Genomic DNA, 25,530 nt, shown 5'->3' with positions numbered 1-25,530 from the left:
GTTAGATTATTGAAATGGGAGCGCAGTATCAAGGTTTTGATAGCGTTCTTGTTTTTAGCAGCAGATGCTGACATAAAATACAGTACCAGTTATTTCATAATCAAAGACGCACAAACGGGGTTTACTTGACCAAATTTACATTTGTGAATATAAAATGTTGCAACAAATTATCTGCGAGTTGTTTTTTCGCAATACTTGTTTTGAGTCAAATGAAATACGTTTTTATGCAATTATAATGGGCGTCTCACACTTTACAAAGCTTTTTTTGGTGTAACTTTATTGAAAACAATACATGAACAATACAAGATACATGGTTGTACAGTCTACATGTAATCAAGAAAATTGGAAAGAAAGGGACTCAAGGTTATTTCCTCAAGTCTTTATAAAATCTTGGGGTCCAAAGAAAACCTTAGATTATCCAGATATAACAATATTATTTTAAATACAGCAAAATGAGGTCAGGCAAGCCCAAAGTCCAATATCAACATTGTGCTTTGTGACGTCACGCCTTCCCGCCTCCAGCAGGTGCAACCTTTAACAACATATACCTGTAAAGCCTGGCCCACTGGTCTCTCACGGGAGCAAGATGGCGGCAGGTGCAATGACAGCGGCGGCGGCGACGACCTCCACTATCTCCGTGGAACAGGACCAGTTCACTTGCTCGGTGTGTCTGGAGGTTCTGCGCGACCCGGTGACCATCCCTTGCGGCCACAGCTACTGCCTGTCCTGCATCGACGACTACTGGAGCAGAGGCAAGCCGCAGAAGGCCGCCCAGTACAGCTGCCCGCAGTGCCGCCTGGAGTTCAAGCCGAAACCGCTGCTCAATCGCAACACCGTCCTGGGAGAGCTGGTGGAGAAGTTCCTCCAGAGCGGGGTTCAAGAACAGCCGGCCGAGGAGCGTCTCCGTGGACGGGGACACGGCGTGGTAGTAGCTCCAAAGGTACAGAAAGACGACCTTGTAAAAAACGATTAGAGCAGTTGTTGTTTTTTAATGGAAAAGTTTTACAACGTGACGGACATACGAGGACAAGTTTTGAGTTTGTAAAGAAACACTGCGCATGCGCAGTTGGGCGCCGTCTTCCGGGTCTGAAATTTTTAAAAATCTGACTTTAAAAGTTGAATTTGACTTGAGTTTTAGCTAACAGTGCCGTTGAATTATTCTTTCTCTTAATGTTAAGGAACTGTTTATATCCTTAAACTCCCCCAAATTCAAAATTATCTTATGATAAACCTCTCATCCAAGCTATCTTGCTAGCAAACTGCTAATCTCATACGTAACATTTCTTCAATGCCAAATTGCAAAACTACATAAAGTAAACCCACGCTTATCTCAGATGACAAACTCATTGTTGATTTTGAAAAGTACTGACAACCAGTAAAATTAAATAATCATTTAATTAATTATAACATTTAAAGTACTACACACAACAAAAACACATCAGAGGTATGATTAGTAGATTTAGCCCTTTTTAAATACTATTTATTATTATCATTGTGAACCTTAGCTATTGGACAGTGGACACCTGAACTCCAAAAAGTGCTTATATTAATAGTTAAAACTCTAAATAGACATTGAACTTCTTTACTTTACTATTACTACTATACTTTACCCATTTAACTCTTTGACTGCCAGACGTTTTCAGAAATGGGATGTCGCCAGTGCCAGCCGATTTAAGCATTTTGACTGATCTTTCAAGGTCCACAGAAAATGTTGTGTTTGGACTATGGAAACACACATACTACCAAATGAAAGATTGAACTCTCATCTTCCATCAGAAAAAAAAGTTTGTTTCTACCTTATTCCGTTCTTCAGTAATCAACAATAGAAAATGGTTACTTTCACCGAAATGCTCTGTTTTGAAACAAAAAGCGGAGAAAAAGAGCTTTTTGTGAAACAATGTTATTTCATGCACTCTAGTGAATTCTACACTTCTTTTTGTCCATGAATGATGCCACAAACACCTAAATAGTGCTTTACTTCTGTAATACACCACCACCAACAATGAAAAAGTGTTTTTAGATTGCAAAATACGTTTATTTCCATTCAACAGTGTAACAATTTGACAAAACAATTTCGTAAACTATTTACAAATGTGTGCAACTGTGGTACTATTTACAATTATGTGGATGTTTCAAATACAGTTTTTCTTTTTGTAACACTGCCCTGCGTGCAAGGAGAGGGAGCAGGATTTGCACAACAGATAGGTTTCACTTCGATTGTCCGTTTCGCGTGCAGACGTTACAATTTCTTGACGGCCTTTTTTTCCGGGGAATAGCAAGTAGCAGACGGTACCCACTCCTCCGATGACTATGCATTGGACTCGGGGTACTCTTCGTCGTCCGATTGAACGTCCGCCTGAGCGTGCTCGGTTGTGCTCCGCGTTTTCCGGTGTTAGCATCGCTAGCCCGTGAACCTTTTTGACGTCGTCATAGCCGCCGCGTCAGCGCTTCCAACTTCGGCGTCAACCTCGGAGTCACCATCATCATCATCGATGATGATCATCGTCGTCATCAATGTGCTCTTTAGCGTTGGTCGATGCCTTTCGTCTTTGAAAAAAATTCCCAAGTGTGAGCTGCTTGCAACCGCCATTGTTCGCTACTTCAGCCATCTAGCTCCGCCTCACGTCTTCTACTGCCGCGTCAACGCTTCCAACCTCGGAGTCACCATCATCATCATCGATGATGATCATCGTCGTCATCAATGTGCTCTTTAGCGTTGGTCGATGCTTTTCGTCTTTGAAAAAAACTGCTCGACCGTGAGCTGCTTAACCGGTCGCCATGTTCTCTTCCCTTCCCCAGCCATTGTCCCCTCTAGCTCCGCCTCACGTCTTCTACTGACGCTTACCCAATCTTGTCAAAAGAGAGTCATCGCTGCCATCTAGGGGCCAAAAACAGTCATTAGGCTAACTAGATCTGCTTGAAACTTTCACCACAGCTGGGCAAGGCTTTCCTCCACCCGTTTCCCCCCCAAAAAATAAAAAAATTGGAGAACGTCTTTTAACGTCCTTGGCGGCCCTCCGTAGGTTTTTACTAAACGTCATTTAACGTTTTTGGCAGTCAAAGAGTTAATGAGCCATCCTTTTCCATCAAGGTGGTGTTAGGGCGCTACAAAAGGCACAAAACGATGCGGCTTTTTGAGAATAGTTGTTTTTCAGTTAAGTTGTTAGCTAGGGTCCCAGGAAATATTTTTTTTTACAAATTGGTCATTTGGTTAATGGTGAATCACAAATAGACAAACGTTCCTGTACATTTATAGAAGAAATCAGTTTTGTAAGGAGGTATGATTGTAACTAAACATGCAGGTTCTCTTTTCTTATCACAGTCCAGTGTTGTCAGAGAGCAACTGTGTGCACATCATCAAAAGCCGGTGAAGAGTTACTGCCGCGCAGACCATCAAGGCGTGTGCTCGCGCTGCCTCAAAGGCCAACACAAGAACCACGACACTGTGCGGTTGCTAGACGAGCGGGTGGCACAGCAGGTATGTCACGGGTGTGTAGAGGGGAGGGGCCAACGGGGCGGTGGCTCCGGGCAAATAAAAAAACCCCACCCCTGGTGAGCGTGTATTTATGGACAGGACTGGACTGGCCATCTTTTGGGGCCGATGCAGTGCTTTTTAATGATTATTTTCTTACATTTTAACTCTAGAGACTGGCCACAATTTAGAGGGACCAGTACACTAATCCAGTTCGGATATAGATAGTGAAGAAGGTATATTAAAATCACCAACTGAGGGATGTAGTTAATCCATAACTTTTTGCGTGTCCAATAAACCAACTGGTGAGATGAGAAATGAACAGAGTTTCCTGCGCAGGATAATTCTTAAAGGAGATCTCCTGTTGCACCATTGAATCAAACTCCGACAAGTTCTGATCAACAATGCACACCCTCCTCTCGAAGGGCCAGCCTTTTATTACAATTCAGTCTCCAAGCAGAATATCTCTCCCTTCATGAATGAGCAAATGTGTTATACAGTTGAAGGACATGTCAAACAATAGAACTCTTGGTGCAGTTGCAGCTGTCTTCGTCTCTAGCCAAAATATGTATATTTTCAAGGCACTTTTCATATTCTTCTTCATAACAAAATCTCACTTTATCATTTGACCCAAAAGCACCAATGACCGTGACTAATGGAAAAGCAAAGCAAGTTCTGTTCAAGACCACAATGTACGTGTACAAAATAAAACAAGAAATTCTGGACCAATCAGTGTATAGCAAAATCAAGGGCGAAAATATGTTTTCGTACAAAGTGATGAGAAGGAACTTTTCTAGACTAAATAATATGGTCCCAGCTTTAACCCAGAACATACGAGGTCAACATCATGTGCCCTGCTCAGGACACAAGACACTTTGACAAACTTAAAATGAAGAATTAAATGTTCATGATCAGTAACAATAATCGATATATGAAAATAGGTATTAAAATGTTATAATATCCTTCAGTCCCCCTTTTGGGCTTACGTAAACACTAAGCCCAATAACTAAATATTTAAACATTTTACACAAAGATTCCAGCGGGATCTACATCGGATGTTGCAGCAGGCCGGGCTGAGGAAGTAATAGCCTCCATCATCATGTAAGAAGACTTATTTCGTACGTCCTGTTTTTCAATTGCGGCAGAAATAATTTTCTCGCAAAGGGAACGAATACAGGGTATACAACAACATCCGCATATTGTTATTAGAGCCGTAAATACAGCAATTGATATCAAAATTGTGGAAATTAAGGTTTTGTAGCGGCCAAATACAGTCATCCAATTATCCCATAGCGAAGTGTCTATACCCGAGTGTTCATTCATCTTTCTATTAAGTGTCCGGAGTCCCTTAATTGCAATAGTTAAAGTACCATCCGGTGCGGTATTATTAGGAATGAAGGTACAACATTGATCTGCGAACATTGAGCAAACTCCCCCTTTTTCTGCCAATAGCATATCAAGTGCAATTCGGTTCTGAAAAGCCATCAAAGATGTGGCAGCCAATTGGCCATGTACAGCTTCAAATCCAGATTGAGTCCAATTTCCTAGTCTTTGTACATTGTAATGCACATAATTAATTCTGTCTACATTTTTGTTAATGGTACACCACCAACAAATTAGGGATTCAAATCCTGAAGTTATTTGATTAGTCAATTTGTATTCATTTGGCACACCTCTCGGCACTCCAATTGCATCAATGTAGGTGGGGACATTTTCCTGTTGCCAAGAAGATCGTTTAATTCTATGGAAAGGAGGAGAAGATTGTGGTTCCCAAGTGTCAATCATTTGTAAAAGGTTATCAACCGAGGTGGGAAAAAGTTGTACTGGCAGAAGAAGGGTGATGAGAGCACAATATCCTTTGCCATCCCAAGGCAACTTGTCAAATATCTGATTATGCCCACACCACCACCAAATGTCAGCCCTTGATTGAGGCTTGAATTTTTGACCCACATTTATTATTGTAGTGCAGTGTGAAATGTGATCTAGTTCTCCCAATTGTTCTCCGGTACCTGTCATTTTAATACATGAAAAATTACCATCTGCAATTTCCTTTGAAAATATTGGTTTAGTTGTCTGCAAATTCACTAGTGGATATATCTTATCCCATTGAGAGCATTTGGCATTTGGGGCAGTTTTATTCATAATTTCCATTATACATTGTTCCTCGATTTTAGCCGGGATTACTCTCAATAAAGGTCGTGGTCCCACACATACTACACACTCCTTACCAGAGGCGTGTGCTGCCTCGTGTGCTAGCAATAGCCAATTGTTGCTGCTTTTGGACACTCCTGTAGTAACCCTAAACCATTCAATTACACCATCAATCGGTACACTTACAGCTTTTACCCCATTCTCCATTGAGTATTTAGTCATTTTTGGTTGGTCTAGCTTACTCATAGTCTTATTTACACAGATTAGAATAGGAAAACGTGGGTCAACGCCGTGGGACCATGCCCATAACAGTAATCCAAAACAGGAGGTGTTGTATAGAGTTACATTAGCTGGTCGTATATTCCCGTCGGGAATGGAAAAGGTTAATTCTAGTTGACCTCCCATTTTACGCAGTGTTGTCCTTTTAGAAAAGAAAACAGCCTCCTTACTTTTTCCCGGTGGCCAATATTGTCCACTTTGGGTGGTTATAAAAGTACCCCAATCTAGTTGCGCAACATTTCCTGTCAAATACCACCAATATTTCACCCATATTCCTCCCCTTGTCTCTTCCCATCCTCTAAATCCCTTTAATGACGTAATGGGAATTTTGACAGAGGTGTTTGTGTTTGGGGCAACTGTCACCGTGACTGAGTCATCATACGTTTTGGATATAACCCAGGGAATGTGTGGAGAGTTCATGTCTCGCTTAGCCCGAATTTTTGTGGTTGCGTTTACAGATGTGGTTAGGGGATCCCAAAAACACAAAATTGGCATAACAGTCAGTATAAGAAAGAGTGTCGTGATGCAGACGCAATTGAAGACGCATTGTCTCTTCGAAGTAGCCATCTTGTGATTTTTTTTTTTTTTTTTTTTAAACAGTCGTCACTTTCTTTATTTTCTTGTGTGGATGGTGCACTCAGGTTCCTTGAGCAGCATCAGCAGAAGGTTGAACAGAGCCTTTTTGTGAAGAGGGTCCTTCTGCCTCTCTCCAACTGCCAGGGGTGCAAAAATCGGTCACCGGGATTTTATCTTCCCAAGTTGTGACTCATTCTTTGTGGAATGCCCTGGAAAAAGGGACACATTCCTCCTGTTTCCATTCGAAAGACGTCCTCAGCGAAACTCAATCTTCATGTAGTAATTCCTCAGCTCGTTAGCTGACACTGGAAGCAGTTGAATGGCCTCTCGGCTGGCACATCTGGTCACTGGAACAGCTGGCTGGTCTCTCTGTTGATTCGTCAGATGGCAGGTGCAGTGGTTTCTCTGTTGATTCCCGGTGGTGGCTGGCTCCTGAAGGTGGAGGCTTTGGTCCAGATCCAGCAGGTCGTGTGGATGAGAGGTGATACCAGGTGTCTCCCTTGTTATGCAAGCGCACGGCACGAGATGTTCTCTCGGTCACCTTGTGAGGTCCGGTCCATCTGGGGGAACACCATTTCCTTTTAATAACTTTTAGCCACACATATTCACAATTATTCATTTTTAAAGGAACGTCTAGTTGTTTATCTGTTAACTTAGAGAACGTAGATACTATCTCTTTAAGTACTGGAGGTCCTGCAACGGGTGACTCTCCCAGCGGCACATTAGGAGCCGGAAAAGGTCTGTTTTTGTGACCTTCAAATGGAGTCCAGCCTTTAGCTGAATTCATTGACATGCGTACATTCATCAGAGCAACAGGAAGTGCTTGGAGCCAGTTCAATTTTGATGAGGCTAGTGCTTTAGCCAATTTTTCTTTAATATTTCGGTTCATTCGTTCAACCTGTCCTTGCGATTGAGGATGGTATACAGAACCAAATGCGTGTTTTAGCCCCAATGCTTTTTCTACTTCCTGCAAATGTATGTTTTTAAAGTGAGTCCCGTTGTCAGAACGGATTTTCCTGGGAAACCCATGTGATGGTATGTAATGATTAATCAAATGTTTTACCACCTCCTTTGCTGTTTCAGATTTACAGTGATATGCTTCCGGCCAGCCGGAAAAGGAATCCACTATCACCAACAAGTATCGGTACCCTTGCACTGGCTTTATCATGTCGGTGAAGTCCATAGAAATCACTTGTCCCGGACCAGTCACTTCCGGATCGTGAGTGCCGGGAGAAGGTTTCGAAGTGGGCATACTGTTGAATTTATTACAAACAGTGCAGTTTCGCAGTTCATGTTTAACCACTTGTCTCATATAAGGGTGGTACCAGTTGCCCAATCGTCTCATTACCTCTTCTACACCAACATGGCACATTCCATGGGCTTCGGAAATTAGACTTTTTAATTGTTTTTGGGATAGGACATATTTACCTTCTTTTCGCCAAATGCCTGCTTCATCTTTTTTACCCCCTTTTTCCAGCCACACACTCTTTTCTTCTGGACTCGCCTTCTTCTGCCACCGTTTTATTGTTTCTGAAGTTATTTCTGGTCCGTCCTCCAATTCACCTTCACTCACCACCAGTTGTCGTGTTGAGCTGTAGCCTGCGGCTCGTTTTGCGGCTTTGTCGGCATGATCATTTCCTACTGACACAAAATCATCACGTTTCGAATGTCCTTTACATTTGATTACTGCTACGGCTTTAGGTAGTAGTATGGCGTCTTTTAACTCAAGGATGTCTTGATAGTGTTTAATAGGCATCCCTGAAGCAGTCATGTAGTCATTTCTCTTCCATTCGTTAATAGCCGTGTGTATCACTACTATTACATAAGCCGAATCAGTGTATATGTTTACAGTCTTGTCTTTTGCTAATTTCAAGGCAGTTATCACAGCTACCAACTCCGCTCTTTGAGCTGACTGAGGCCCTGTGAGTCTATCTGCCACTTTTAGGTCATAAGTTGTTCCAGTCATTTGTGTTACAGCAAAACCAGATTGGAGCCCTTTGTCTCCCTTAAAACAACATCCGTCCGTAAATAACGTCAGATCTGGGTTATCTAGTGGGACATCGTAAAGGTCATTTCTCAATGTGTTTTCTTCCACAATTCGCTGAGTACAGCAGTGGGATTGGCCCTCCAACATGCCTTCTGCCATGTTAATTCCCTCATGTATAAACAAAATGTGAGGTTGTGTCAGGACTGATTCAATTTTTCTCTGTCGTCCACCTGTCATTGTAAATGCTTGGCTAGTTACGTACTGCACAGTGCTGTGTGACGTGCGGATTGTCAGCGGGTGGTGCAATACAATGTGAGATGTTTTTTGGATCAAGCGAGCTAATGCGGAAGCAAAAGCTGCACAAAGAGGGTGTCGCCGTTCATATTTTCCAAGAGGTGTTGAGGCGTACAGGCAAACATGCCTTTCACCATTCTCCCCCTTTTGAAACAGAACAGCTGACACACTTGTAGGCTTCTCTGACACATCAAGAAAAAACATCTTTTTATAATTAGGGATCATCAGAGCCGTAGCTGATGATAAAAATTGTTTCAGCAGAACAAAAGAGTTGTCTGCAGCTTGAGTCCAATTAAGAACATGTGACAGGTTTCTCATTCCTTTTTCCCTCACCAATTGTCTGAGAGAATGAGTCAGTTCAGCAAAATCTGAAATATGGTGTCTGGAATAATTACAGAGACCCAGAAATGCCAACATTTGCTTCACATTTGTCGGTTTGGGATGGTGCAAGATGTCATTCTTGTGTGACGGAGACATACCTGTCCCCTGTTTTGATATAAGTCGTCCCAGGAAAGAAACCTGAGTTCGGGCAATTTGGAGTTTGTCCTTGGAGCATTTTAGGCCCACTGAAGCCAGGTGGCTTAAAAGGAGCCGTGTAGCTTGCAAGCAGGTCTCCTCGGACGGTGCAGCTAAAAGTAGGTCATCCACATATTGCACCAAAAGAACATCAGCAGGTAGCCGGAGAGGTGACAGCAACTGTCGAAGGGAAGCATTGAAAACACCAGGAGACAACACAAACCCTTGTGGCAGTCGAGTATATGAGTAACACTCATTATTCCACATAAATGCAAAATATTTTTGCATAGATGTGTGAAGAGGGATGCAAAAAAATGCATTTGCAAGGTCAATGCAAGTGAAATGCGTGTGCAATGGAGTAATTTGTAACAGAGCAGAATGAGGATTTGGCACTGGCAATGCAGGTGTCAAAACTTTAGCATTAATAGTTCTGAGATCATGTACCATACGAAATTTTCCAGTACTTTTCTTTTCCACTGGAAGAATGGGAGTATTGTAATTTGACTTCTCAATTTTACAGAGAACTCCTGCTTTTATCAAACCCTCAATTGTTGTTGAGATGCCAAGTCGGCCTTCATCCGTCATCCGGTATTGTGGCACCCAAACTGAGCCCGGCTTCATTTCGAAAGTCACCGGAGCAACGGTACACAAACCCACATCAGTCGGGCCTTCAGACCACAGTGCAGCGGGCAGGGTTTTTAATACGTCGTCAGCAAAATCGCTGTTAGAAGATTCCCTCCCATGGTAGCGATCCAAAAGCTGATGTTCTAAAATTGACATGGAAGCAAACATATCAGATTTAATCCAATAAGCATCAAGAGATCTGGAATATAGTAAATCTGTGTGTATCGTGTTTTGCCAGTCAGTAGCTTTTGTGCAAGCCAGGACAAATGGACCCAGGTCTTTCGCTGTGTGCCGGGATGACACCATCAGTGATACATGAGGATGACATGCCAGCACGGATTCATCAGCTGGCTCCGCCATTTTGTACCATCGGGATTGCTCTTCAGTTAAATTCACAGAAAAAGCCACACCGGGCCCACCTGCGAACAGATGACCTATTCGCAACTCCCAGGCGTCATCAACAATCGTACGGAACTCCTCACTGTATATCTCATCACCACATCTGTCATAAAAAAGAGTACAATGGATGCAGTCAGATACCATATTGTATGAGTGCAAGTTACGAACCCAAGTAGTCCATTTTGTCCAAAACTTTTCAGCATCTTTCCACCCTGGGGACTCAATGTCAACTTTTGCCCAGTAGACATCTGAAGTGGCACACGTCATGGCTTGTTGAGGTGCCAGTGGAAATTGGGTGAAGGCGGAGGTACCCGTGCAGTGATGAGTATGTCCATCTGGGAATTGAAGCGTAAGTCCCTTCGACCCACACTGGATTAATGGAGCAGTTTTTACGAGAAGATCCCTTCCCATAAGATTCACGGGACAGTTCGGTGCGTACACAAATGCATGCAGGAATGTTTGGGTGAAGCATTGTGTATGTGCTGGGGCTGTTAAATTTAGAGTAGCTTCTTCTCCTTTAAATCCAATCAGCGAAATGCCATCAGTGGTTAGGGATAATCCGGGTGGCAGTGTCATAATGGTAGAGTGACGAGCTCCAGTATCTACCATAAATGATAATGTAGTCCCACATACTGAAATGTCAATCATCGGTTCATCCAGACCTGTACATGTGAGTTTAGTGTCCAGTCATTGCGGAAACTGTCCTCCAGGTGGCGCCAGGAACCCATGTTGTTCCACTGGTGGTGGTGGTGGTGGGTATTGCAGCTCGACTGGAGGCGGCATGTACTGGTCTCGTCCGGCAGGAGGCAGATAATGCTGATTTGGAGGAAAAGGCAGATATTGTTGTGACATTGCTCGCATACGTGAGCCCCGCCCCCTTTGACGGTAGTCATTTCCGCGGCCACGGCGTTGATAGAGGTCATGACCGTATTGTTGATAGTAGCGGCCACCATCTTGATCTTGATAGGGGCTCCCTCGGCCTTTGTGTTGCACACGGTCTCTGCTCCAATTTTCACGTGGTTGCCTTCGGCATTGGTTCGACCAGTGGCCAGTTGAACCACATTTGAAGCATTGGTCTTGTCTCACAGAAGGACCCGACCGGAACACAGCGCACTCTCCCACAGAATCAGGTGATGAGATCTCAGTGAAGGCCGGAGCTAAAAGTGGCTCCTCTTTTTTCTTTAAAGATTGTAATTGTATAATTGCTAATTGACATTCAGTACTCTTATGTTTTTCAACTTTTGAGTCGATATCTTTTGCATGTCTTCTCAAATGATGTTTAAGATGAGACAGCCACCTTGTATGGTCTGCCCCGGGCAAATCTGGGTTCGAGTCCAAAGCCTGCACAACAGACTTAGGAATCCCTTTCAGCACAGCTGCTCTGAAAATTTGCGAATATAATACAGAGTCAGTTGGCAGGTGTCCAGTTTTTAACGAATATTCAACAAGTGCACGGTCAATGAAGGTAGCTGCTTCCTCATCAGCTTTTGGCGCGAACACCAAATCAGATATGACAATCTCCGGGATCGGGAATAATTCACCTAATATTTTAAATAGTTTCTCATAATTTTCACGTGTTAATGCTTCATCATCCCTCAAAAGTGACATTTCTGAAGCATCCATTAGCGTGTGCAGCTGAGATAAAGGGCATGCGTTTGTTAAAAGTGAATGCATGTCCCCCGCCGTCAAAATTTGACCTATGACCTCTCTCTGCACAGATCTAAGCCAATTTTCTCCTCCAGACGGCATTGGAGGAAGTTTTTGCAAAAGCACACTTAAATCAGACGGAGCGTAGGGCTTGTACACCGTAGCCGATGACCCTGAAGCAGGATCTACTTTTCTCCACATTGGAGCTTGTATGTTACCTCCATTTTTTTTTATTCGAGCGAGTTGCTTTAGCAGGAGCACTTTCTTGGGGCCTGTCAGTGTTATCTATTTCCCTTTTCCCTCCAACAGCAACTGTCAGCTCAGCCAATTTCCTCTGAAGGTCTTCAATTTGATTGTTATGATCCATCATAGTAATACAATGTCGTTTATGGTAATCGTCTTTTTGAGCCTGTTCTGCACGTCTGTCTTGTAACAATTCTTCATTCGCCGCCCTCTCGAAGCGATTTAAAGAAGTACGCCATACTTCGCGCAACTTATGTGGTATTTCCGCATGTCTAGCCAATTCTATTCCAAATTTTTCCGCTTCATCCACTTTTTCTTGTGCGTCTCCTCTCATATTCAGTAATACACTTAATTTTTCACTTAACAGATTTACGGATGCTGTTACGCCCGCCGCCAATGCATGCGACGCTTGCGAAATTGAGGGACGTTCGGCAGTCGTTTCACGATTTTCACCGGTCCAATTCACATCCAAATTTCCACTGTTCACCGTCAATATCGGCGCTTGTACCTCGCGTAGCATTCGTATAGGATCAGCATATGGCGAGTTTGTAACCGTATCTTCCAGCGTGCCACATAGCGGTGAAGCTACTTGCTTAGCATGCAAATCAGCCTCTTTGTTATTATTCGTCTGTGACACAGCCATGCGAGCTGTTTTCACAGAACTGCCTAAAGCTAACATTCTAGCATTACTCATTATTTTATCAACAAGCTTTCGATCATTTCTGGCTTTTCTTCCACTCGAAGAAATTACAGATGTGTGTTGCACCAGCTCATCTAGTTCGTGACGTTTTTTCACACATGCAAGTTCAACGCTCTTCATCAAAGAGATTAGACACACTGCAGATTGTAATGACGGAAAATAACCTTTTCTACAGCCGTCTTGTATCCAGTCGCAAAGTTCTTTTTTTGTTTCTCGTTTAGCCTTTGTAGGTAAAATCCCTATAGCCACAGCGCATGCGTTTCCAATTTGTTTATCCAGCGTCATCCCATCTAAACTCAACGGAATCCCATTCGGGTCAAACCACTGTGTTTTGAGTTCAAATAGAGTGTCCATGTTTCGTCTTAATTATTAACTCAGGTATTTTATAGCTTATTGATTTGTATTATATTATATTGTAGATTATCATAGTTCAGTTGTATTAATATTTAAATGAAGTGACGTCTCACTTATAACAGAATTAATCAACTGTTCTCGTCGCGGTCCCTTTAAGATTTTACCGTAACGTTAGAGTTTCTTCACCGATCAGACGGCATACACACACAACGGACAGACAAGACATGTCGTTTTGTACGACATATCAACACATAAATATCCGGATGTCAACTGCGCTACCCCAGCTTCAACAGTTTCTTTGTCTTTGAATTTTAGTCACGAATATTCAATAGACCTATTGGCTTGATCTAAAACGTCGTATCAAATATGCTTTAGTCAGCCCGACTTACACGAGTTGAGTCAATACATCTTATATCTCTTATATCTTGTCTAAAAATGTCAATATCCAATTATTCATAGACCTATCGATTAATCTTAAAACGGCGTACTAAATCCGTTTTATGTCAATCTGACTTCCTATAAGTTGAGTCCTTTGTCCCTAGAAAATGAAGCAGTCGATCCTCCCGCAGCTTTAATCGGCAACACTTATTCAAGGATCTTTGTTATCTAATTACCCAAGAATCTATTACTCATAAAAACAAAGTGTTTGTCTCTCCCGCGCATCAGGCAGGGATCAAGACAAAGATGCTTTTTGAGCCGACTTCTCTCAACTTAAATATGTATGGACGTAAAACCAATGCCCACACATCTAACGCTTGGTTACAACAATAATGTTTCCCCAGCTGATTTACTCTCAACTTCAACAACTTAATCTTATGTCAACTGCGCTACCTCAGCTTCAACAGTTTCTTAACCTCATATACACAGACTTCAAATCAATTATCTACGTATCTATCGTCTGTAAAAACCAAATTGTAAAGACAAAATGTTTCCCAGTACTGACTTACAAGCGATCGCTATTCAATTCAATGTGCACCACAAATATGTATACTTCAAATACCGTAGGAAATTCCACAATTATTGACTCCATACAACCAAACAACTTAAACTTCTACCTCTGCTCACACAAATCTCACCCTTGATTTGGTTATCTTACAAGAACGCATGGCGGCCGGAGCGCTCCTAGACAGAAAGAATTCCTCAAAACGTGGATAAGATCTCCACTTACCTCAATTAATATGGCGCCAGGAATTCAAACCGTCCGCGAACGCAACAACCGTCAAACGCCCTGCCGTCGGAGGGTCACCAACTGAAGAAGGTATATTAAAATCACCAACTGAGGGATGTAGTTAATCCATAACTTTTTGCGTGTCCAATAAACCAACTGGTGAGATGAGAAATGAACAGAGTTTCCTGCGCAGGATAATTCTTAAAGGAGATCTCCTGTTGCACCATTGAATCAAACTCCGACAAGTTCTGATCAACAATGCACACCCTCCTCTCGAAGGGCCAGCCTTTTATTACAATTCAGTCTCCAAGCAGAATATCTCTCCCTTCATGAATGAGCAAATGTGTTATACAGTTGAAGGACATGTCAAACAATAGAACTCTTGGTGCAGTTGCAGCTGTCTTCGTCTCTAGCCAAAATATGTATATTTTCAAGGCACTTTTCATATTCTTCTTCATAACAAAATCTCACTTTATCATTTGACCCAAAAGCACCAATGACCGTGACTAATGGAAAAGCAAAGCAAGTTCTGTTCAAGACCACAATGTACGTGTACAAAATAAAACAAGAAATTCTGGACCAATCAGTGTATAGCAAAATCAAGGGCGAAAATATGTTTTCGTACAAAGTGATGAGAAGGAACTTTTCTAGACTAAATAATATGGTCCCAGCTTTAACCCAGAACATACGAGGTCAACATCATGTGCCCTGCTCAGGACACAAGACACTTTGACAAACTTAAAATGAAGAATTAAATGTTCATGATCAGTAACAATAATCGATATATGAAAATAGGTATTAAAATGTTATAATATCCTTCAATAGCAACCTGAAACATCAGTGGCAGAACTACATGTTGGGTAGGAGTTGGGCTGGGATGGGACAAAAAAATAAATAAAATGGTGGCAGTCCAGCCCCGTTTACGGACATGTTGAATGGGAATCCAGCTGGGTTTCCAAGCAAGATTTTAAACTTCGATTTTGCTGAGAAATTAGGGGTTTAAACTTGATTTAGGGTTTAAAATCAGGGTTTTAAACTAGGGTTAGAGTTTCAAAGTTGGATTTTAAACTATGGTTGGGGTTTCAAACCTATTTTAAAACCACAACCCTAGTTTAAACTAGACCTTAAAACGCTGCCTTGAAACCCTAACCCCAAGTTTAAAACACCACTTGAAATCCTAGCTCTAGTTGAAAACCTGTTTAACCCTAACCCTGCTCAAAAACCCTACTTTGAAACCATAACCTTTGAAACCATCTGGTTATGATTGAAGGGCCTTCAAATTGGACCGTGGACCTTTTTGGGGAATGACACATTGCACATGCAAAACGGCACTCTTCATTTCACACAAGAGATTTCCCTCAGGAAAAGTCAACAGTGCTGAGTTTACTTACAGTGACTCAAGGGACTAAAAAGTGTGTGTTGTGTGCACTCCATGTGTTTGTAGAAAAAACTCCACGAAGCGTCACTGAAGTGCACGCAGAACATGAAGGACGTGGAGAAGGAGCTTCGCTATGTGGTCAAATACATCAAAGTGAGTGTATCTACATGTAAATATTAGGGGTGTGCCAAAAAATCGGTTCTCATAAGAATCGCGATTCTCATTTAGTATGATTCAGAATCGATTTTAAATGTCCCCAAATCGATTTTATTTAAATTATTTTATACTGTCTTGCCTTTGTCTGTGTGTGCCTTTATTTGGAGCGCTGTTCATGTTGTACCCGGTTTGGCCACTTAGGGGCAGTGTGGTTCCACGCGGTCTAATACACTGTTAAGTTGTAGCCACATTAGAGAGTAGAAGGAAAAAGTCACGATCAAGTTATTCCAAGAAGTTTGTTTTGCTTTTCTCAGCGTGGAGGCGCGTTTTTTTTAAAAGTTACGCGAGCAACGCGCTAATTAGCATTAGCGAGTCAGACTGGAGCAGATCATTACGATTCCTTGAACAGCTTTAAAGTGAAGGAAAAATCATTGTCAATGAAATCATTTTGAATCAAAAATCGGTCTTAATAGAAAATCGATTCTGAATCGAATCGCAGACCCAAAAATCTGAATCGAATTGTGAGACATTCAAAGATTCCCACCCCTAGCAAATATGCATGCACTTCAAAAAAAAAAAAAAAATCGAATTGATCATGCAATGAAAACATTTCCTGTTTGCGTGGCGGCCACTTGCATAAACCCCTCCCATTTTGCCCGGGACTCAGCACGCCACCGAGGCGGCGGAGGAGGACAGCGACAGGGTCTTCTCCAAGCTGCTCCGCGCCATCGAGAAGCAGCGGTGCGACGTGAAGGAAGCCCTCCGAGCGCGCGAGCGGGCGGCCCTGGCGCAGACCGAGCTGCTGCTGGAGAAGCTGGAGCGCGAGGCGGCGGAGGTCCGCAGGAGCGAGGCCGAGCTGGAGAAGGTCTGCCGGAGCGATGACCACCTTCACTTTCTTCAGGTACGGACAGGTAGCGTTCATTGGGTGACTTTTTGTCTATGGTTTGGCACATTTTCTGATCTTTTTAGTGATTGTCAAAAAATAAGACTAAGACTAAGTTCTTGCCAGAAACGGACAACATGAGCAGAATTCCTTTCACGGTGTTGTCAATATGACAAGATTAAGAAAGGAGCCCATTGGGAAGAAATTGCTGAGTCCGATGTGTTGAACGTGGTCAAGTACATCGCATTGGAAATTTTGGACTCAAAGTATGTGTTGCCAAGTTGTACGTATTTTATTTGCATCATCTGTGCGATTCTAAATGAAAGAATTTCTTACATGCAGTTAACTTCATTTATTGTGGTTGAATTATTGAGCTTTTCAACCGTTAATTTATTAAGAATCGTGTTGAAAGACACAAAGGAGAAAAAAAGTATATTTCTATATATTAGGGGTGTCCAAATTAGTGCATTAATTTCGAGTTAATTTAATGTTCGTTTAACGGCACTAAATTTTTTTTGGTTGCGATTAATGATCGCCCCTTACTTGGAAAGTCTGCACTGGAGGGAATTCCCATCGCAACGCAGCAAAGATGTCCGCATCAAAATTTAGCAGTAATAAATTTAATAATCATGCATATATTTGTGGAGAATGGGGTCAAGTTGTATTTTACTTTTTTTTTTTTTTTTATGTGCAGAATTTCACAAGTTACTTCATGTTAAAGATTAGATAGCTCTTAATATGAAAAGAAAAACGCACTGAGCTGTCACCGTCTTACAAATGCAATTATGCCATCTAGTGGCAGAAAAATGACCAACGCAAATCAATATCACACTCATTTTTTTTACAGTACAGCACATCTTTTTAATTTTAACATTTTATGAATTGTGAAATTACTGTATTGATGATGATGAAAAGGATGCAGCCATATTTCTATTAGTTTAAAAACTTTTGTAACTTTTATGTTAACGAGAGTATGAAAACTTCAGAAAAATATAATTTTAGAACAGATAGAAAATGTGTGATTGATTGTGAGTTAACTATTGAAGTCATGCGATTAATTACAATTAAAAAATGTCATCGACTGACACCCCTAATTCTCAAAGTTGACCCCCCCCCCCCTTCCTCCTAATTCCAGAAGTGCAGGTCCCTTCATTTCCCATCCAAACGTATGCAGATGCCCAACACGGACACGTTCCCGTACTTGATGTACAAAACCATGCGAACGGGCCTGGCCGAGCTGAGGGACGGTCTGGACGAAAGCCTCCAAAGGGAATTCAACAGAATCTCCGATAAAGGCAAGCACCAGCAACCGCCGACTTTGATGACGATGCATCATCGGCCATGTTGACATCCGCGTCTATTTGCAGTGACTTCACTCAAGGAAACCAGCGTTCCTAATGAAAAGACGAAAGGTATGCAAATGAAGTTGCCGGCAACCGACAAGATGGGATGGGATTCAGGAAGTAGGAATCCCATGGAGTTTTTTAACGATTCTTGACAAATGCACACGTCTCAATAAAATTTTATGATGTTAAAGTATGTAAATAAACAAACGTAAAAGCAATATTTGATTATTTAGAATTTTTTATTATTTTTTTTGCCATGGAAACTGAAGTAGCATGCCGAAATGGTGGTTGGCAGTGGGTTTGAATGTCGCTGTTTGTGCTGCAATCTCTAAAATCAGGAGTTTTCAAAATAATTTACACTTCAGATTGGTCTTTAACTCATTCACTGCCATTGACGGGTATAGACGTCAAAAATTCATTTTAACTAATTTTATTACTTTATTACTTTTTTTTTTCACTTTTGTTAACAAGAGTATGAAAACCTAGGGGAAAAATATTGTACATTTAGAACAGATATAAAATGTGTGATTAATCGGGAGTTAACTAGTAAAGTAATGCAATTAATTACAATTAAAAAATGTCATCGCCTGAAGCCCTTAATTTTTGATAATCTTTTCTTTTTTTCATCACGTCAGGCAATTAACATTTTTTCTATTGTAATTAATCGCATGACTTCAATAGTTAAGTCATGATTAATCACAAATTTTTACATCTGTTCAAAATGTACAATACAATTTTGTTCCTAGGTTTTGATACTCTTGTTAACAAAAGTGGGCAAAAATGTAAAACTAATAGAAATAGTTCAAATGAATTTTGGACGTCTAAAGCCGTCAATGGCAGTGAATGAGTTAACTTGTGAAATAAAATAACACACACACACACACGTTTGTTTTGCTATCTTTGTGGGGACATCTCATTGACATAATGCATTTCCTAGCCCCTTCCCCAACCATCAAAAACGAATGCCTAAACCAATTCCTTACCCTAACCTTAACCCAATTTAAACATCAACTCTAAAACCAAGTCTTGACCCTCAAAAAAGAGGTGTGAACTTGGGGGGGCCTCCAAAATGGCCCCACAAGGACAAGTGAGCCCCACAATTCTGTGAAATCCCGGAATATTGGCCCCAGCGTGTAATAAATGGCAGACCACACACACTGAAATTGGACAGGAAGTTGGAGTTTCAGCTCGACGCCAGCGATCGCCGACGGTTGCATGATTTTTCTCCTCCTACATTCCAATTGCTTGCATGTTGGCTTCATTCATTAAAGAATCTAAATTAATGTTCATCCTGTTGGTGTCGGTCTGTTTGTTTGTCTCCTGGCACAGGCCTGCCCAAAAAACGGAAAATAAAAACTTAAGAAAATAGATGGATAATTGTCTCTTTTTTTTTTTTTTTTCTTGTCATTTTTCTAGTAACAATAGATGCTCACATACTATACAACTCGGAACCAAAGACAAGAGAGGAATTTTTACACTGTGAGTACAGTTTTGGACTTTTTAAAGATATCAACCGCATGTCAAATTGTTATTGCTAAGTGCAGACTGGGGTTATAATTGTTTTTGCATGTTCATTATTCTTTATTTTGACTCTTTTTCTTTTTTTTTTGCAAATTTGTTACTACTTTAGTGTGTATTTTTTCAAAAATGCTTAATTTTAGTTTACTGTTATTAGTATTAGTATTATATATGTAGTGTAGTGTTTGTTGAGTGCAAGATTAAAAAAAAATCACTAAGTATTAGAGTGATGTGGATTTTTCAGGGTTGATACAGATTATTAGTTGTCCATTACTAGGAGGCCGATACTCATTTTCAGTAAAAGGAAAAATATTGGTGTTAAAAAAAAAACTCCAACTCTTGTCTTTCAGCATGTTTATCAAACAATTTTCAGGTTTTCAAAAATGTCTAATTAAAAAAAAAAAAATCTGAAAAAAAAAGTAAAAACCAAAATGTTCATGAAGCTCCCAGGGTCATCAGAATGTCTTAAAAAGTTCAATGAAAACTTGAATGAAATTAAACAATTGCTCCCCAGTTTTCTATAAATAAAGCCTCCCCCCCCCCCCAAAAAAAAAAAAAAAAAAACAGAACTGTTAATCTGTCACTGTTCTTTGTTTTAATTTAAAAAAAAAGTGGAACAGTGCTAATTGTGTCGGTGAAAATTTTTCGTCATGATTTTTATTTCATTTTTTCAGAAGAAAATTACCGGTAAGCTAAAATCGAAGCTATTCATTGAGACAATGACGATAACTAAATTGACTGACAATGTTGTCGATGACTAAAACAAAAACCGCACTGACGAAAATTCACAAAATTCAAAATTCATCAACTAAAATTGCTCTTTATTTTAATCGAATAAAATTAGATTAAAACTAAAATAATCAGATGACTAAATTATGACTAAAACTTTATGATCCCAGGATCAGCAGCATCTCTTATGGATAACATGAACTGAAAATTGAAATAGTTATTTGAAGTTAACACAATTTAAAATGATTGCTTAGCGGCTTTCTGACTTCCTTTTTTTTTTAGACAATGCCGATATCCGTCTATAATATTTGGCGATAATCAGTTTATCTTTACAAAGTATTGTATAATCAAGTAAAACTACAAATGTACAGCAATTCTGAAATGTTTTATTTGTAATTTCAGTTAGTCTTCATTTTCAGTTTTTATTTAACTTGGCGTTAGGCGATTCATTTTTGAAATCGTAATCACAATATCAATAATTAACTCACGATTAATCGCAATTTGATTGCACATCTGTCTATATCTGAATTTACAATAATAATGTTTTTCCAAATTTTTCATACTGTTGATATAAAAGTGGGAAAAAAAATTAAATCATTATTTCATTCATTGATACAATAATATAACAATACACAAAATTGTTTTAAAATTAAAAAGATGTACTGTACTGTAAAAAAGGAGTGTGATATTGATTTGTGTTGAGGTCATTTTTCTGCCACTAGATGGCATAATTACATTTGTAAGACGTTGGTGAAAGCTCAGTGCATTTTTTCTTTTCATATTAAGAGCTGACAATTCTTTTTTAACATGAAGTATCTTGTGAAATTCTGCACATTTTTAAAATGATAAAATACAACTTGACCTCAGTCCCCACAAATATATGCATTCAGATTTAAATGATTACTGCTAAATTGTGTTAGTGACCCTTTGCACAGCATTGAATGCTTTTATTTTGTTAAATTCAATACGGATACGCACTGTAAAATGACGCAACTTAACTGCAAACAAACCAGAAAATGTTTTCTCAATTTGAGTCATTCCGGCGTTAACTATTAATAACCTTGGTTCAGACTACCAGGACTTAACACTGGACGCCAACACGGCCAACTCGTACCTGAGCTTGTCCGAGGGCCACCGGGCGGCGACCACCCGTTCCGAGGCGCAGCCGTACCCGGAGCACCCGGAACGCTTCAGCAGCTGGGCGCAGGTCCTGTGTCGCGCCGGCATGGCGGGTCGCTGCTACTGGGAAGTGGCGTGGGCCGGCAAGGGCGGGGCTTCCGTCGGCGTGTGCTACCGCAGCATGAGCAGGAGCGGCGGAGGCAGCGACAGCAAGTTGGGCCACAACGCCAAGTCGTGGAGCCTGGACTGCTCGGACGGCGCGTGCGCTTTCCGACACGACAAGCACAGCCTGGGCGTGTCCGCGCCGTGCGGGAACAGGGTGGGGGTCTTTCTGGACTTCCGGGCCGGGATTTTGGCCTTCTACAATGTTTCCGCCGGCATGCTTCTGCTTCACAGCGTGCACGCCGCTTTCAGTCAGCCCGTGATTCCGGGATTCTGGGTGGGATTGGGATCGACTCTCAAGATCTGCTCGCTGTGATTGTCAAGTTGCTGCTCACTTCATTAGGTTGGCCAGCAACTCGGATTAAATGTGTGGTTTTGCTAAATAGACAAGAAAAAAAGGGATCGTCTTGCTGCAAACAAACTGTGACACGTCCCAAGTGCCTTTACAAGCAGAAAAATAACTGAATTGAAAGATATACTAAAAAAATATATAAAAAAAAAAATCTCTCCAACCCCACCCCCCCCCTTTAATTTTTTTGAATTATATTTGCACATTTGCTTCTCAAAATTAAAGGCAACTCTTTTAACTCATTCACTGCCATTGATGGCTATAAACGTCAAAAATTCATTTGAACTATTTCTATTAGTTTAACATTTTTTCCACTTTTAACAAGAGTATGAAAACCTAGATTATTTTTTTTTGTACATTTAGAACAGATATAAAATTTGTGATTAATCGTGAGTTAACTAGTGAAGTCATGCGATTAATTAAAAAATCATAGACATTAACATTTTTTTTCCAGTTTTTTTAAAAGTATGAAAACCTACCCCAAAAATATTGTACGTTTAGAACAAAACATTTGTGATTAATCTTGAGTTAACTAGTGAAGTCATGTGATTAATTACATTCAAAAATTTTAATCGTCTGATGCCCCTAATTAAAAAAAAAAAAGGAAAAGATTATTAAAAAATTAGGGGTGTCAGACGATTAAATGTTTTAATTGTAATTAATCGCATGACTTCAATAGTTAACTCACGATTAATTACAAATTTTATATCTGTTCTGAATGTACCCCCAATTTTTTTCCCCCTAGGTTTTCATATTCTTAACAAAAGTGGGAAAAAAATGTGAAACTAATAGAAATAGTTCAAATTATTTTTATTTTTTTAAATTTGTGATTAATCTTGAGTTAACTAGTGTAGTCATGTGATTAATTACAATTAAAATTTTTAATCGTCTGATGTTAATTTAAAAAAAAAGGAAAAGATTATTAAAAAATTCGGGGTGTCAGACGATTAAATGTTTTAATTATAATTAATCGCATGACTTCAATAGTTAACTCACGATTAATTACAAATTTTAAATCTGTTCTAAATGTACCCCCCAATTATTTCCCCTAGGTTTTCATATTCTTAACAAAAGTGGAAAAACATTTGAAACTAATAGAAATAGTTCAAATGAATTTTTGGCATCTATAGCCGTCAATGGCAGTGAATGAGTTAATAAAGCGTAACAGGGGAGACGGGGCATGTTGTCACACGGGTAGGTTGTCACATTGCTATTATCGTCGCCACCAGAGGGCGCAACTGGGGTCGTGTCCCGTCTTGAGAAGTGCATTGTGAGCCGAGATGAGCACCATTTAACCATTTTGCACAACCAAAGGTAAAAAAAAAATTCTTTATATGTTTTTACACAAATTCTAGCAACAATTCATGTGGACTTGTTAGAGGAGCGATTCAGGCATTTTTTGTCATGCCTCAGTCATTTTGTTCATTTTTAAGACAACTTGACTCACTGAGCCATTTTCAGCAGTTAAGTTAATATTTTGTCCAGAATTAATTTGATAACTTCATTATTTTTCATGCGCAATTAATACCTTTAAAAACACATTTTCCACTTGCTGTCGACTTGAGATGACATCACCTGTGCTGAGGAAATAGGTAACGACCAATCACAGCCCACCTGCTTTCTGGGTTTGGTCAGCAAAATGAGCTAGGATTGGTCATTACCGGTTTCCTCAGCACAGGTGATGTCATCAGTCGACAGCAAGTGGCAAAATAAATTTTTAAAAGTATTAATTGTTCATGAAAAATAATGGTAGTTATCACATTAATTATAGGCAAAAAATCTTCATGTTGGAAACGGCTCAATGAGTCAAGTATATCTTTAAACCAGAGCTGAAATTATCCCGAAGGGTAATTTGGGGCAACATGTCTCAATCGTTTTGGGGTTAGTTGTCACATAAGCAAAGGCTGGGCCCAAAACAATGCACCGCTGGCTAATTGGTTTATGGACTTGATTCATAATGAAGCAATGCTTTCCTTTTTTGCTATTCAATTTTTTCTTGAATTTCGCTTTAAGGAAGACAAAACAGCCACTTGATGCTGAGAGCCGTGACAAACAAACCAGCAGTTCTTAAGGACTTTGCATAACGTTTCATGTTAACGTTTGCTAAATGGCTATGTTCAACAAATTGTTCAAGATCAATGATAAATATTTCATATGGCTGATTTCAATGTTTGAAAAAAAAAAAGGGAGTTAAATCAGTTGCAAAATCCAGTGTGACAACTTGCCCAATGGTGGGATAACATGTCACATGTTCACTTTCTGATTGCTTATAACTCTGCACTAAAAATATGAAAATTACATAAATACAAAATATATACCCAAGACTTTGGTCTTTCATCTGGTACACATTTTGTTTATACATATTGATTCCTAGAAATATAGATGTAAAAAGTGTGACATCAAGCCCCAGTCTTTCCTAATGCTTCAAATCCAATCAACTGCCTTTAATACAAAAGATGTTTAATCTATCATGAAAAATAGAAAATATTTTTTATACTTTTTTTTTTTAAAGTGTTTTTTTATTTTTTGGTACAGTAGTTTTAATCTTACAGCTTCAAACAAGTGGTGCTAAAGACTGATGTTTATTGTACAATGTAGAAATTGTTTTAAAAAACAATAAATCCAAGTGACAATACATTATACTGTACTGTATCTGTAATGGTCTGCCCATAAAGTATTTTCACTTCTGCTCTTCTATTGGATCTCATCGTGTAAGAGTACCCAATGTTGTGCCCAGTGAGTCGCAACTCATTTGCTCCCAAAAACATATAAATACGTTAAATTTGAAATTGTGTTCTATTGCTATAAAAACATGGCTCTCTTTCATCAGGAAAAAAAGTATATTTCTATCTGTTTCCATTTGTAGCAATTAGCATTAGAATATCGCTAAGTTTCATCGTTATTCACAAACTTTTTTTAAACACTGGCAAAAAGAGCTTGTTGCAACATGGCCCTGGTTGATCTTACACTCTGCTGCCACCTGCTGGCCGTTTTTTGTAATAACTGCCATTTATTTAAGCAATCTCTTCATGTCAGAAGCTGCATTAAAGCCTTCTGTATGTTCAAGCATACCACCCCCCCCCCCATAAAAACCATTAAAAAACTTATTTATAGGTTTTATAAATATGTTCTATTTTAAATGTTTTAAGTGTCCCAAGGACATATTTATACGTTTATGCTAGAGCATACAGAAGGCTTGAACGGTTGAATAAATGGTAGTCATTACACAAACGGCCAGCAGGTGGCAGCAGAGTATAAGAGATCAACCAGGACCATGTTGAAAAATACCTAAATCACACATAATTCTAAATAGATAGAAACGGAATAGATGGAAATATACTTTTTTTTTTTCCTGATAAAAGGAAGAGACTTTAATCTTTCTTTTGGTGGGTTTCATGTTTTTATAGCAAAATAACACAATATTCTGTATGCCTTGCAAAATCAGTCAAAATCCAGTAAAACAGCCGTGAGCAAAGGTGA

At 40.0% G+C, this 25,530-nt stretch overlaps 1 protein-coding gene across 1 annotated transcript; it reads left to right on the top strand.

The window, feature by feature from the left end:
- Positions 1 to 544: 544 nt before the first annotated feature.
- LOC144043872 (tripartite motif-containing protein 16-like protein) lies at positions 545 to 22,181 on the top strand. Its single transcript, XM_077557938.1, has 8 exons — positions 545 to 940; positions 3,323 to 3,478; positions 15,855 to 15,941; positions 16,612 to 16,845; positions 17,963 to 18,122; positions 18,195 to 18,239; positions 19,590 to 19,652; positions 21,491 to 22,181. Exons 1-8 carry the CDS (start codon positions 587 to 589, stop codon positions 22,015 to 22,017), a joined length of 1,626 nt encoding a protein of 541 aa, XP_077414064.1. The 5' UTR covers positions 545 to 586; the 3' UTR covers positions 22,018 to 22,181.
- The last annotated feature ends 3,349 nt before the right edge of the window (positions 22,182 to 25,530 follow it).

The sequence above is a fragment of the Vanacampus margaritifer genome, chromosome 2 (genome assembly GCF_051991255.1).
Source record: "Vanacampus margaritifer isolate UIUO_Vmar chromosome 2, RoL_Vmar_1.0, whole genome shotgun sequence".
NCBI lineage: Eukaryota > Metazoa > Chordata > Actinopteri > Syngnathiformes > Syngnathidae > Vanacampus > Vanacampus margaritifer.
This window is presented reverse-complemented; position numbering and strand designations above follow the sequence as displayed.